This window comes from Ammospiza caudacuta, chromosome 30, assembly GCF_027887145.1.
Source record: "Ammospiza caudacuta isolate bAmmCau1 chromosome 30, bAmmCau1.pri, whole genome shotgun sequence".
Taxonomy (NCBI): Eukaryota; Metazoa; Chordata; class Aves; order Passeriformes; family Passerellidae; genus Ammospiza; species Ammospiza caudacuta.
In genome coordinates this window covers 4054849-4066109 of record NC_080622.1, presented here as the reverse complement: position 1 = coordinate 4066109, position 11261 = coordinate 4054849, and the positions used below count along the sequence as shown (strand labels likewise).

At 58.8% G+C, this 11261-nt stretch overlaps 1 protein-coding gene across 1 annotated transcript; it reads left to right on the top strand.

The window, feature by feature from the left end:
- The first annotated feature begins 904 nt into the window (after positions 1-904).
- On the top strand, positions 905-10515 carry F11R (F11 receptor). Its single transcript, XM_058821553.1, has 10 exons — positions 905-1022; positions 1902-1958; positions 3371-3484; positions 3959-4102; positions 5065-5267; positions 5670-5772; positions 7235-7342; positions 8212-8221; positions 8383-8431; positions 9580-10515. Exons 1-10 carry the CDS (start codon positions 905-907, stop codon positions 9613-9615), a joined length of 942 nt encoding a protein of 313 aa, XP_058677536.1. The 3' UTR covers positions 9616-10515.
- Positions 10516-11261: the final 746 nt, after the last annotated feature.

Genomic DNA, 11261 nt, shown 5'->3' with positions numbered 1-11261 from the left:
TCCCCAAAAGTCCAGATTCTCCCCCAAATCTCGATTTCTCCCCCCAAATCCCAATTTCCTCCCCAAATCCCGATTCCCCACCCCCTTTCTCCCCTAAATCCCAATTTCCCCCCGCAAAATCCCGATTTTTCCCCCCCAAATCCCGATTTTTTTGTCCCCAAAAGTCCCGATTTTCTCCCCCTAAATCCCAATTTTCCCAAAAAAAATCCCTAATTTCCCCCCCAATCCCGATTTTCCCCCCCTAAATCCCAATTTTTCCCCTCCCAAATCCCGATTTTCCTCCCAAATCCCGATTATTCCCCCCCCAATCCCAATTTTCCCCTCAAAAGGTCCCGATTTTCCCCCCCCAAATCCCAATTTTTTCCCCAAAAAATCCCGATTTAACCCCCCAAAATCCCGATTCCCCCCCCGCCAAATCCCGATTTTTAAAAATAATCCCGGTTTTTTCCCCCCTAAATTCCCATTTCTTCCCCCAAAATCCAAAATTTTCCCCAAAAAATCCCCATTCCCCCTCCCCCGATCCCGATTTTCCCCCCCTAAATCCCAATTTTTCCCCTCCAAAATCCCGATTATCCCCCCCAATCCCAATTTTCCCCCCGAAAGGTCCCGATTTTCCCCCCCAAATCCCAATTTTTTCCCCAAAAAATCCCAATTTCCCCCTCCCCCCCCCCCCGCCAAATCCCAATTTTTTAAAAATAATCCCAGTTTTTTCCCCCCTAAATTCACATTTCTTCCCCAAAAAAATCCCCATTTTTTCCCCCCCCGATCCCGATTTTCCCACCCGGGTTTCGCTTGGCAGCGGCCCCGGGGGTGCAAAGGTGGCACGGGCGGTGCCGATCCCGGTGCCAATCCCGGTGCCAATCCCGCCTGGAATGAGTCACCCGAGCCAAACCCGGCACCGGGAATGTCGCAGCTCCGGAGGGGACACAAAGGGGACACAAAGGGGACACAAAGGGGACACAGGACGGGCGTGTCCCTGCCGAGGTCGGGATTGCGACATTCCCGGCCGGTTTCCTGCGAAAGTGGGCAGGAAATGGGCAGGGACTGGGCAGAAATTGAGTAGAAAACTGGGTAAAAACTGGGAAGGAATTGGGCAGAAAATGGGCAGAAATTGAGTAGAAACTGGGTAAAAACTGGGAAGAAATTGGGCAGGAGCTGGGCAGAAATTGAGTGGAAACTGGGTAAAAACTGGGAAGAAATTGGGCAGGAGCTGGGCAGAAACTGGGGAAGAACTGGGGAGAGACTGAGCAGAAACTGGGAATGAACTGGGTAAAAACTGGGCAGAGATAGCAGAAACTGGGTGGGAACTGGGCAGAGATGGCAGGAAATGGGCAGAAACTGGGAAAGAACTGGGCAGGAACTGGGAAAGAACTGGGCAGAAACTGGGAAAGAGCCGGGCAGAAACTGGGGAGAAACTGGGAAAGAGCTGGGCAGAAACTGGGTAGAAAATGGGCAGGAACTGGGCAAAAATTGAGTAGAAACTGGGTAAGAATTGGGCAGGAGCTGAGCAGGAACTGGGTAGAAAGTGGGAAAGGACTTGGTGGAAACTGGGCAGAAATGGAGTAAAAACTGGGAAAGAGCTGGGGAGAAACTGGGAAAGGACTGGGCAGAAACTGGGGAGAAACTGGGAAAGAGCTAGGCAGAAACTGGGAAAGAACTGGGTGGAAACTGGGCAGAAATGGAACAGAAACTGGGCAGAAATGGAACAGAAACTGGGACAGAGCCGAGCAGGAGCCGGGCAGGAGCTGGGCAGGGCAGGAGTGGCCGGACGGGATTTTCCAGCTCCCGGTGGTGGCCGTGCCCAGTGACCTCCTGGTGGCCGTGCCCGGGGCTCCTGGTGACCTCCCGGTGGCCCTGTTGGGGCTCCCGGTGACGTCCCCTCCCCTCCGGTGTCCCCACAGCCGCGCTGGCCGCAGCCCAGGTGACCTCGGAGGACCAGGAAGTGCCGGAGCACAAACGTGAGTGTCCCCACGGTGTCACCGGGAGTGTCCCCACGGTGTCACCGGCCCGGGGATGCACCCGGGGGGTGTTGGGGGGTTCAGTTTGGGGTCAGCCTGGTTTGGGTGGTCTCAGTTTAGGTGGTCCCAGTTTTGGGCTGATCCCAGTTTGGGTTGATCCTAGTTCAGGGTGATCCTGGGTTTGGGCTGATCTCAGTTTTGGATGGTCCCAGTTGGGGTTGATCCAGGTTCTGGTCAATCCTGGTCCCAGTCCTGGTTCTGTCCAACTCCGATTCTGTCCAGTCCTGTCTGACCTTGGCTCTCTCTGACCCTGGTTCTATCTGGTCCTGGTTCTGGTTCTGTCTGACCCCATTCTGCCCAGTCCTGGTTCTGTCTGACCCTGGTTCCAGTCCCTGTTCTGGTTCTGTTCTGCTCCCGGTCTGACCCTGGTCCTGTTTCTGTTCTGACCCTGGTTCTGGTCCCAGTTCTGGTCCCAGTTCTGACCCCAGTCCCATTTCTGGTTCTGACCCTGTTCCTAGTTCTGGTCCCGGTTCTGCCCCCATTCCCGGTTCTCACCCGGTTCTGTCCTGGTTCTGACCCGTTCCCGGTTCTGACCCTGCCCCTGGTCCCATTCCTGTTCCTGGCTCTGCCCCGGTTCTGGGTCCTGGTTCTGACCCCATTCCCGGTTCTGACCCAGTTCTGCCTGGTTCTGTCCTGGTTCTGACCTGTTCCCATTCCTGCTTCTGACCCGTTCCCAGTTCTGCCCCTGTTCCTGGTTCTGACCCTGCCCCCGGTCCCATTCCTGTTTTTGGTTCTGCCCCCATTCCCGGTTCTGCCCGGTTCTGCCCCGTTCCCATTCCTGGTTCTGACCCGCTTCCCATTCCTGTTCCCATTCCCGTTCCCATTCCTGGTTCTGGCCCGGTTCTAACCCCGGTTCTGACCCGTTCCCATTCCTGGTTCTGACCCGCTCCCCATTCCCGTTCCTGGTTCTGACCCATTCCCGTTCCCGGTTCTGACCCTGCCCCTGGTCCCATTCCTGTTCCTGGTTCTGCCCCGGTTCTGGGTCCTGGTTCTGACCCCATTCCCGGTTCTGCCCGGTTCTGCCCCGTTCCCATTCCTGTTCCCATTCCCGTTCCCATTCCTGGTTCTGGCCTGGTTCTAACCCCGGTTCTGACCCGTTCCCATTCCTGGTTCTGACCCGTTCCCATTCCTGTTCCCATTCCTGGTTCTCACCCGGTTCTGTCCCGGTTCTGACCTGTTCCCATTCCTGGTTCTGACCCTGCCCCCGGTCCCATTCCCGTTCCTGGCTCTGCCCCGGTTCTGGGTCCTGGTTCTGCCCCCATTCCTGGTTCTGTCCCGGTTCTGTCCCGGTTCTGACCCGTTCCCATTCCCGGTTCTGACCCGGTTCTGTCCCGGTTCTGACCCGTTCCCAGCCGTGGAGCTGCGCTGCGCCGCGTTCCGCTCCAGCTCGGGCAGCGCCCGCATCGAGTGGAAATTCCAGAGGGGCTCATCCCTGACACTGATCTACTACGGGGGGGAGCTCACAGGTACCAGGGGACACTGGGGACATTTGGGGACATCAGGGACAGTGGGAGACATTGGGGGATAATGGGGGCACTGGCGACATTGAGGACAGCGGGGGCATGGGGGACACTGGCGACATTGGGGGACAGTGGAGACATTTGGGGATACTGGGGACATCGGGGACGTTGACAATATTGGGGACGCTGAGGACAGCGGGGACGTTGGGGACACTGGGGACATCGGGGACAATGGGGAAATTGGGGACAATGGGGACATTGGGGGATATCAGGGACACCAGGGACATTGAGGTGCCCTGTGGGGACATCAGGGAGACCCTGAGCCTATGGGGACATTTGGGAGGGCTCAAAGCCCATGGGGACATTGGGGGGGGGGGTCTCTGCAGGGACACTGGGGGGTCCCCAAACCTGTGGGGCCATCAGGGTGTCCCTGGGGTGTCCCCATTGTGTCCCCTCGATGTCCCATCCCGGTGTCCCCAGAGCCGTACCGGGACCGTGTCCAGTTCTCGCCCACGTCCATCCGCTTCGGCTCGGTGACGCGGGAGGACAGCGGGAAGTACATCTGCGAGGTGGTGGGGGATGGCAGCCACATCGCCAAGTCCGAGGTCAACCTCATCGTGCAGGGTGAGGCCACCCTGTCCCCAGCCACGGCCCTGTCCCCTGTCCCCGGCCCTGGCCATGTCCCCTGTCCCCAGCCTTGGTTTTGTCCCTTGTCCCCAACCCCGGCCTTGTCTCCTGTCCCCAAACCTTGGCCTTGTCCCCTGTCCCCAACCCCGGCCTTGTCCTCGTTCCTGGTGTTGTCCCTTGTCCTTGTCCCCATCCTTGTCCCTTGTCCCCTGTCCCCATCCCCGGCTGTGTCCCCCGTCCCCAAACCTTGCCCTTGTCCCTTGTTCCCATTCCTGGTGTTTCCCTTGTCCTTGGCCCCATCCTTGTCCCTGGCCATGTCATTGTCACCCATCCGTGGTCCCTGGCCTTGTCCCCAGCCCTGTCGTGGTCCCTGGCCTTGTCCCCTGTCACTGTCCCTGTCCCCAGGGTGACTCCGGGCAGTTCCGGTCACTGTCAGTGTCCCTGTCCCATGTCATGGTGGCTCCAGGCAATGCTGTCCCTGTCCCCACGATGACTCAGGATGGTGCCATCCCTGTCCTGTGTCATGGTGACTCTGGGCGGTGCCATCACTGTCTTGTCTCATGGTGACTCCAGGCTGTGTTGTCCCTGTGTCACTGTCCCTGTCCCTGTGTCACTGTCACTGTCCCTGTGTCACTGTCCCTGTCCCTGTGCCCGCAGTGCCCCCGGGGAAGCCGCTGGCACACGTGCCCAGCTCTGCCATGGTGGGTGCCCGGGCCGTGTGTCCCTGTGGTCACTCTGGGCAGTGTGTCACTGTCACTGTCCCTGTGTCACTGTCCCTGTGTCACTGTCCCTGTCCCTGTGCCCGCAGTGCCCCCGGGGAAGCCGCTGGCACACGTGCCCAGCTCTGCCATGGTGGGTGCCCGGGCCGTGTGTCCCTGTGGTCACTCTGGGCAGTGTGTCACTGTCACTGTCCCTGTGTCACTGTCCCTGTGTCACTGTCCCTGTCCCTGTGCCCGCAGTGCCCCCGGGGAAGCCGCTGGCACACGTGCCCAGCTCTGCCATGGTGGGTGCCCGCGCTGTCCTGCGCTGCTCCGAGGCTCAGGGCTCACCCCCTCCCACCTTCCGCTGGTACAAGGATGGCACTGAGCTGCCCCAGGACCCCAAATCCAGCCCCGCCTTCCGCAACTCCTCCTACAGCCTGGACCCGCGCACGGGGGAGCTGGTCAGTGCCCGGCCTCCTGCCCCACCCCTCTCACCTTTTCCTGCCCTTTTCCCTCTTTTTCTGCCCCTTTTCCTGCCCCTTTCCCTGTTTTCCTCCCTTTCACCTTTTCCTGCCCTTTTCCCTGTTTTCCTCTCCCTCTTTTCCCTCTTTTCCTCTCCTTTTCCTGCCCTTTTCCCCTCTCCCTTTCCCCCGTTATTCTCTAATTTTCTCCCTTTTTGTGCCCCCATTTCTCCGCTTTCTCCCCCCTATTTTCCCCCATTTCTCCCCATTTTACCACCCATGTTTCCCTCCTTTTCCCCCATTTTCTCCTCTATTTTTCCCCATTTTTCCCCCCATTTTCTCCTCTATTTTTCCCCATTTTTCCCCGTTTCCCCCATTTCCCATTTCCCTGCCCCGTTGCAGGTGTTTGAGCCCGTGGGGGGCTGGGACACGGGCGATTATCACTGTGAGGCCTTCAACAACGTGGGCAGCCCCCAGAAATCCGACGTCTTCCGCATGGAGGCCAGTAAGGAGCCATCCCAATCCTCATCCCGATCCCCATCCTGATCCTGATCCTGATCCCATCCCTATTCCCAATCCCAATCCTGATCCCCATCCCAATCCCCATTTCGATCCTGATCCCAATCCTGACCCCAATCCTGATCCCCATCCCGATCCCAATTCCAATCCTAATCCCATTCCTGATCCCAATCCCCATCCTCATCCCAATCCCCATCCTGATCCCGTCCCAATCCTGATCCTGATCCCATCCCTATTCCCAATCCCAATCCTGATCCCCATCCCAATCTCCATTTCGATCCTGATCCCAATCCTGACCCCAATCCTGATCCCCATCCCGATCCCAATTCCAATCCTAATCTCGTTCCTGATCCCAATCCCCATCCTCATCCCAATCCCCATCCCGATCCCAGTCCTGATCCCCATCCTGATCCTGATCCCCATTCCCCATCCCAATCCCGATCCCAGTCCCTATTCCCATCCTTATCCCCATTCCTCGTCCCAATCCCCATCACGATCCCAAACCCCATCCCCATGCCGATCCAATTCCCAATCCTAATCCCATTCCCGATCCCAATCCTATTCCTAATCCCCATCCCCAATCCCCATCCTGATCCCAATCCCCCCCAGTCCAGTGGGATCCCTCCCGATCCCATGGAATCCTCACCAATCCCGTGGGATCTCACCAATCCCGTTGGATCCCCCCCAATCTCCCTGATCCCCTCAAATCCCATGGGGTCTCCCCAATCCCTCCCGATCCCGTTGGATCCCCCTGATCCCCCCCAATCCCATTGGATCCCCCAATCCCGTGGGGTCTCCCCAGTCCTGTTGGATCCCCCTGATGCCATTGGATCCCTCCTGATCCTGTTGGATCCCTCCAGTCCCATGGATTGTCCTCAATCCCCCCTATCCCATTGGATCTCCCCAGCCTTGTGGGGTCTCCCTGATCCCACTGGATCCCCCCAATCTCCCTGATCCTGTTGGATCCTCCCAACCCCCCTGATGCCTTGGGGTCTCCCTCATCCTGTGGCATCCCCCCGATCCCTCCTGATCCCCCCCAATCCCCCAAATCCCGTAGGATCTCCCCGATGCCATGGGATCCCTCCTGATCCCTTTGGATCCCCCCGATTCTGTGGGATCCCCCAATCCCATGGGATCCCCCTGAGGCCATTGGACCCCTGAGATCCCGTGGAATCTCCCCGATCTCCCCGATCTCCCCAGTCCTGTGGCATCCCCCCCCTGATGCCGTTGGATCCCCCAATCCCATGGGATCCTCCCAGTCCCCCCAATCCCGTTGGACCCCCACGATCCTGCATGATCTCCACAATCCCCCCAACCCTGTGGGATCCCCCCGATCCCGTTGGATCCCCGTGATACCCCCAATCCTGTGGGATCTCCCCAGTCCTCCTGATCCCATTGGATCCCCTGGGATCCCCGGGATCCCCCGCTCCCCTGTGTGTGTCCCGCAGGCGAGGTGAACGTGGGCGGCATCGTGGCCGCCGTGGTGCTGCTGCTCCTGTTCCTGGGGCTCGCCGCCTTCGGCGTCTGGTTCGCCCACAGGCGCGGCTACTTCAGCAGTGAGAGACTGGGAGGGACTGGGATGGACTGGGAGGGAATGGGAATGGACTGGGATGGATTGGGAATGGACTGGGATAGACTGGGAGCGACTGGGAATGGACTGGGAATAACCTGGGAGGGACTGGGAGAGAATGGGAGTGGGAGGGAATGGGAATGGATTGGGAGGGACTGGAATGGACTGGGAGAGACTGGGAGCAACTGGGATGGGACAGGGAGAGATTGGGAGGGAATGGGAGGGACTGGGAATGGACTGGGAAGGAATGGGAATGGACTGGGAGAGAATAGGAGAGACTGGGATGGGACAGGGAGAGATTGGGAGGGAATGGGAGGGACTGGGATGGACTGGGAATACACTGGGGTGGACTGGGATGGGATGGGAATGGACTGGTAGGGACTGGGGTGGACTGGGAATGGACTGGGATAGACTGGGAGCGACTGGGAATGGACTGGGAATAACCTGGGATGGACTGGGAGGGACTGGGAGAGAATGGGAGTGGGAGTGGGAGGGGATGGGAATGGATTGGGAGGGACTGGAATGGACTGGGAGAGACTGGGAGCAACTGGGATGGGACAGGGAGAGATTGGGAGGGAATGGGAGGGACTGGGATGGGACTGGGACAGACGGGGATGGGACTGGGAATGGATTGGGAGCAACTGGGAATGGACTGGGAATGGAACTAGGGTGGACTGGGATGGGACTGGGATGGACTGGGGTGGACTGGGATGGGAATGGACTGGGGGGGACTGGGAATGGACTGGGATAGACTGGGAATGTCCCTGGGGATGTCCTCAGTCTGTCCCCATGTCCCAGTAGTGTCCCCCCTGTGTCCCCTCCCCTCCCTGATCCCCGTTTTTCCCTTTTTTCCAGAAAAAACAGAGTGAGTGACAGCGGAGCCACTTCCTACTCCTGGGTGACCCCACCCCCCCTTGGTGTCACCTCAGTGTCCCCTCGGTGTCCCCCTGGTGTCACCCCGGTCCCTGTGGGGACAGAGGGGACACAGCGGGGGTGGCACATCCCAAAATCCCGATTTTCCCGCAGTGCCGGAGGGAAGAAGGTGATTTACAGCCAGCCCTCGCGGCGCAGCGAGGTGAGGACATGGGGACAATGTGGGGACACCAGGACATGCCACCGCCCTGGCGGGGACACCCCAGTGGCAGATGGACACCCTGGTGTCCCCAGTGTCCCTTGGCAGGAGGGTCCTGGGGGGTGGTGGTGGGGGGATGGTGTCACCTGTGATGTCCCCATGGATGTCACCATGTCCCCATTAATGTTCCTATGTCCCTATGGATGTCCCCTGTCCCCAGTGACGTCCCCGTTGATGTTCCTGTGTCCCCACTGATGTTCCCATGTCCCCATGGATGTCACCATGCCTGTCCCCATGTTCCCATGGATGTCCCCATGTCCCCATCCCTGTCCCCATGCCTGTCCCCATGTCCCCATTGATGTCCCCATGGCTGTCCCCATGGCTGACTCCATCAATGTCCCTGTGTCCCCATCCCTGTCGCCATTGATGTCCCCATGGCTGTCCCCGTGTCCCCATGGCTGTCCCCATCCCTGTCCCCATCCATGTCCCTATATCCCCATGGCTGTCCCCATGTCGCCATCAATGTCCCCATGGCTGTCCCTGTTTCCCCATTGATGTCCCCATTGATATCCCCATGACTGTCCCTGTGTCCCCATTGATGTCCCCATGTCCCCATTGGTGTCCCCATGTCCCCATGGATGTCCCTATGTCCCCATGCCTGTCCCCATGTCCCCATTGGTGTCCCCATTGATGCCCCATGTCCCCATGGATGTCCCCACGGATGTCCCCATGGCTGTCCCCATCCATGTTCCCATGCCTGTCCCCATGTCCCCATCCATGTCCTCATCAATGTCCCCATTGATGTTCCCATGCCCCCATCAATGTCCCTATGGCTGTCCCCATGTCCCCATCAATGTCCCCATACCTGTCCTCATGGCTGTCCCCATGTCCCCATCCCTGTCCGCATCAATGTCCCCATGGCTGTCCCCATGACCGTCCCCACTGATGTCCCTGTGTCCCCATGGCTGTCCCCATGTCCCCCATCAATGTCCCCATAGCTATCCCCATGTCCCCATGATGTTCCCATCCATGTCACCATCCATGTCCCCATGTCTCCATCCCTGTCCCCAGTGATCCCCCTGTGTCCCCATTGATGTCCCCATTGATGTCCCCATGATGTCCCCATGATGTCCCCATGTGTGTCCCCGCAGAGCGAGTTCAAGCAAACCTCCTCGTTCCTGGTGTGACGTCGTCCCCGCCACCCCCGGACGCTTTTTCCCAATTCCCGGAATTCTGCAGGATTTTAGGAGATCCACGGGATTTTGGGAATTCCAGCGGGATTTTCAGAATTCCGTGGGGATTTTAGGAGATCCATGGGATTTTGGGAATTCCCGCGGGATTTTCAGAATTCTGTGGGGTTTTAGGAGATCCACGGGATTTTGGGAATTCTGTGGGGTTTTGGGAATTCCAGCGGGATTTTCAGAATTCCGTGGGGTTTTAGGAGATCCATGGGATTTTGGCAGTTCCCGCGGGATTTTCAGAATTCTGCAGGATTTGGGAAATTTCCTGTGGGATTTTTGGGAATTCCTGCAGGATTTTCAGAATTCCGTGGGGTTTTAGGAGATCCATGGGATTTTGGGAGTTCCCATGGGATTTTCGGAATTCTGCAGGATTTGGGGAACTTCCATACGATTTTTGGGAATTCCCGCGGGCTTTTTGGGAATTCCTGCGGGATTTTAGGAGTTCCGTGGAATTTTGGGAATTCCCACGGGATTTTTGGGAATTCCCACGGGATTTGAGGAGTCCCATGGAATTTTGGGAATTCCTGTAGGATTTTTGGGAATTCCCGCGGGATTTTCGCCGCGGTTTTTTTAAAGCCTCTCCGGTGCCTTCGCCGCTGCTGCCTCTGGAACTTGGGGGTCCCCGTGTCCCCTCTTTGTCCCCTCTTTGTGTCCCCTTTGTCCCCTCCCCTCGTTCCCCCTTTTTGTCCCCCCCCCATTGTCCCTCCCTGTCCCCTCTCTGTCCCCGGGGGGCTCTGGGGGGGGGGCAGGGCTGGTGCCACCACCTGGGGACAGCGCCAGTGTCCCCCTGGTCCCAGTGTCCCCCCCGAACTGGGAGCGTGGGGGGGGGTGTACTGGAAATAAACCTGTGACCTTTACCTGGCCTGTGACACTGGGGACAATGTGGGGACAATGTGGGGGGGACACTGGGGACATGGTGGGGGACATTGGGTGTTCCTTGGGGACACTGGGGGGATCTGTGGGGACATTGAGGGAACACTGGGGACATTGGGGCTCTCTGGGGACATTATGGGGGACACTGGAGGATCTCTGGGGACATTGGGAGGTCCCTTGGCACATTGGGGGTTCCTTGGGGACACTGGGGGGATCTCTGGGGACGTTGGGAGGGACATTGTGGGGTCCTTGGGGACATTGAGAAGATGTTCCTTGGGGACATTGAAGGGACATTCTGGGGGGACCCTGAGAAACATTGGGGGATCCCTGGGGACACTGGCGGGGGTCCCTGGGGCTGAGGGGACATCAGGGGACACCGTGGGGACATTGGGGACACAGTGGGGACGTTGGGGTCGCAGTGGGGACATTGGAGGAGCTTTAGGAGGACCCTGGGGACCAAAGGGGACCCTGGGAGTCACCGGGAATCCCTGGGGGGGACATTTGGGGACATTGGGGACATTAGTGGGGGGGTCGCTGGGGCTGAGGGGACATCGGGGGTTACCATGGGGACATTGGGGACACAGTGGGGACACGGTGGGGACACAGTGGGGACATTAAGGGGGGGTCCCTGGGGCTGAGGGGACACCGGGGGTCACCATGGGGACACCGGGGACACCCCCCACCATCGACGTCACCTTTATTGAACTCCTGCCCCTCCC

Excerpts from the sequence above, each read along its gene's own strand:
- F11R (XM_058821553.1), top strand. The coding sequence starts at position 905 with ATGTCGCAGCTCCGGAGGGGACACAAAGGGGACACAAAGGGGACACAA. Across the intron at positions 1,023-1,901 it reads CCGGCCGGTTTCCTGCGAAA|CCGCGCTGGCCGCAGCCCAG; the intron begins GTGGGCAGGAAA and ends GTGTCCCCACAG. Across the intron at positions 4,103-5,064 it reads GGTCAACCTCATCGTGCAGG|TGCCCCCGGGGAAGCCGCTG; the intron begins GTGAGGCCACCC and ends CTGTGCCCGCAG.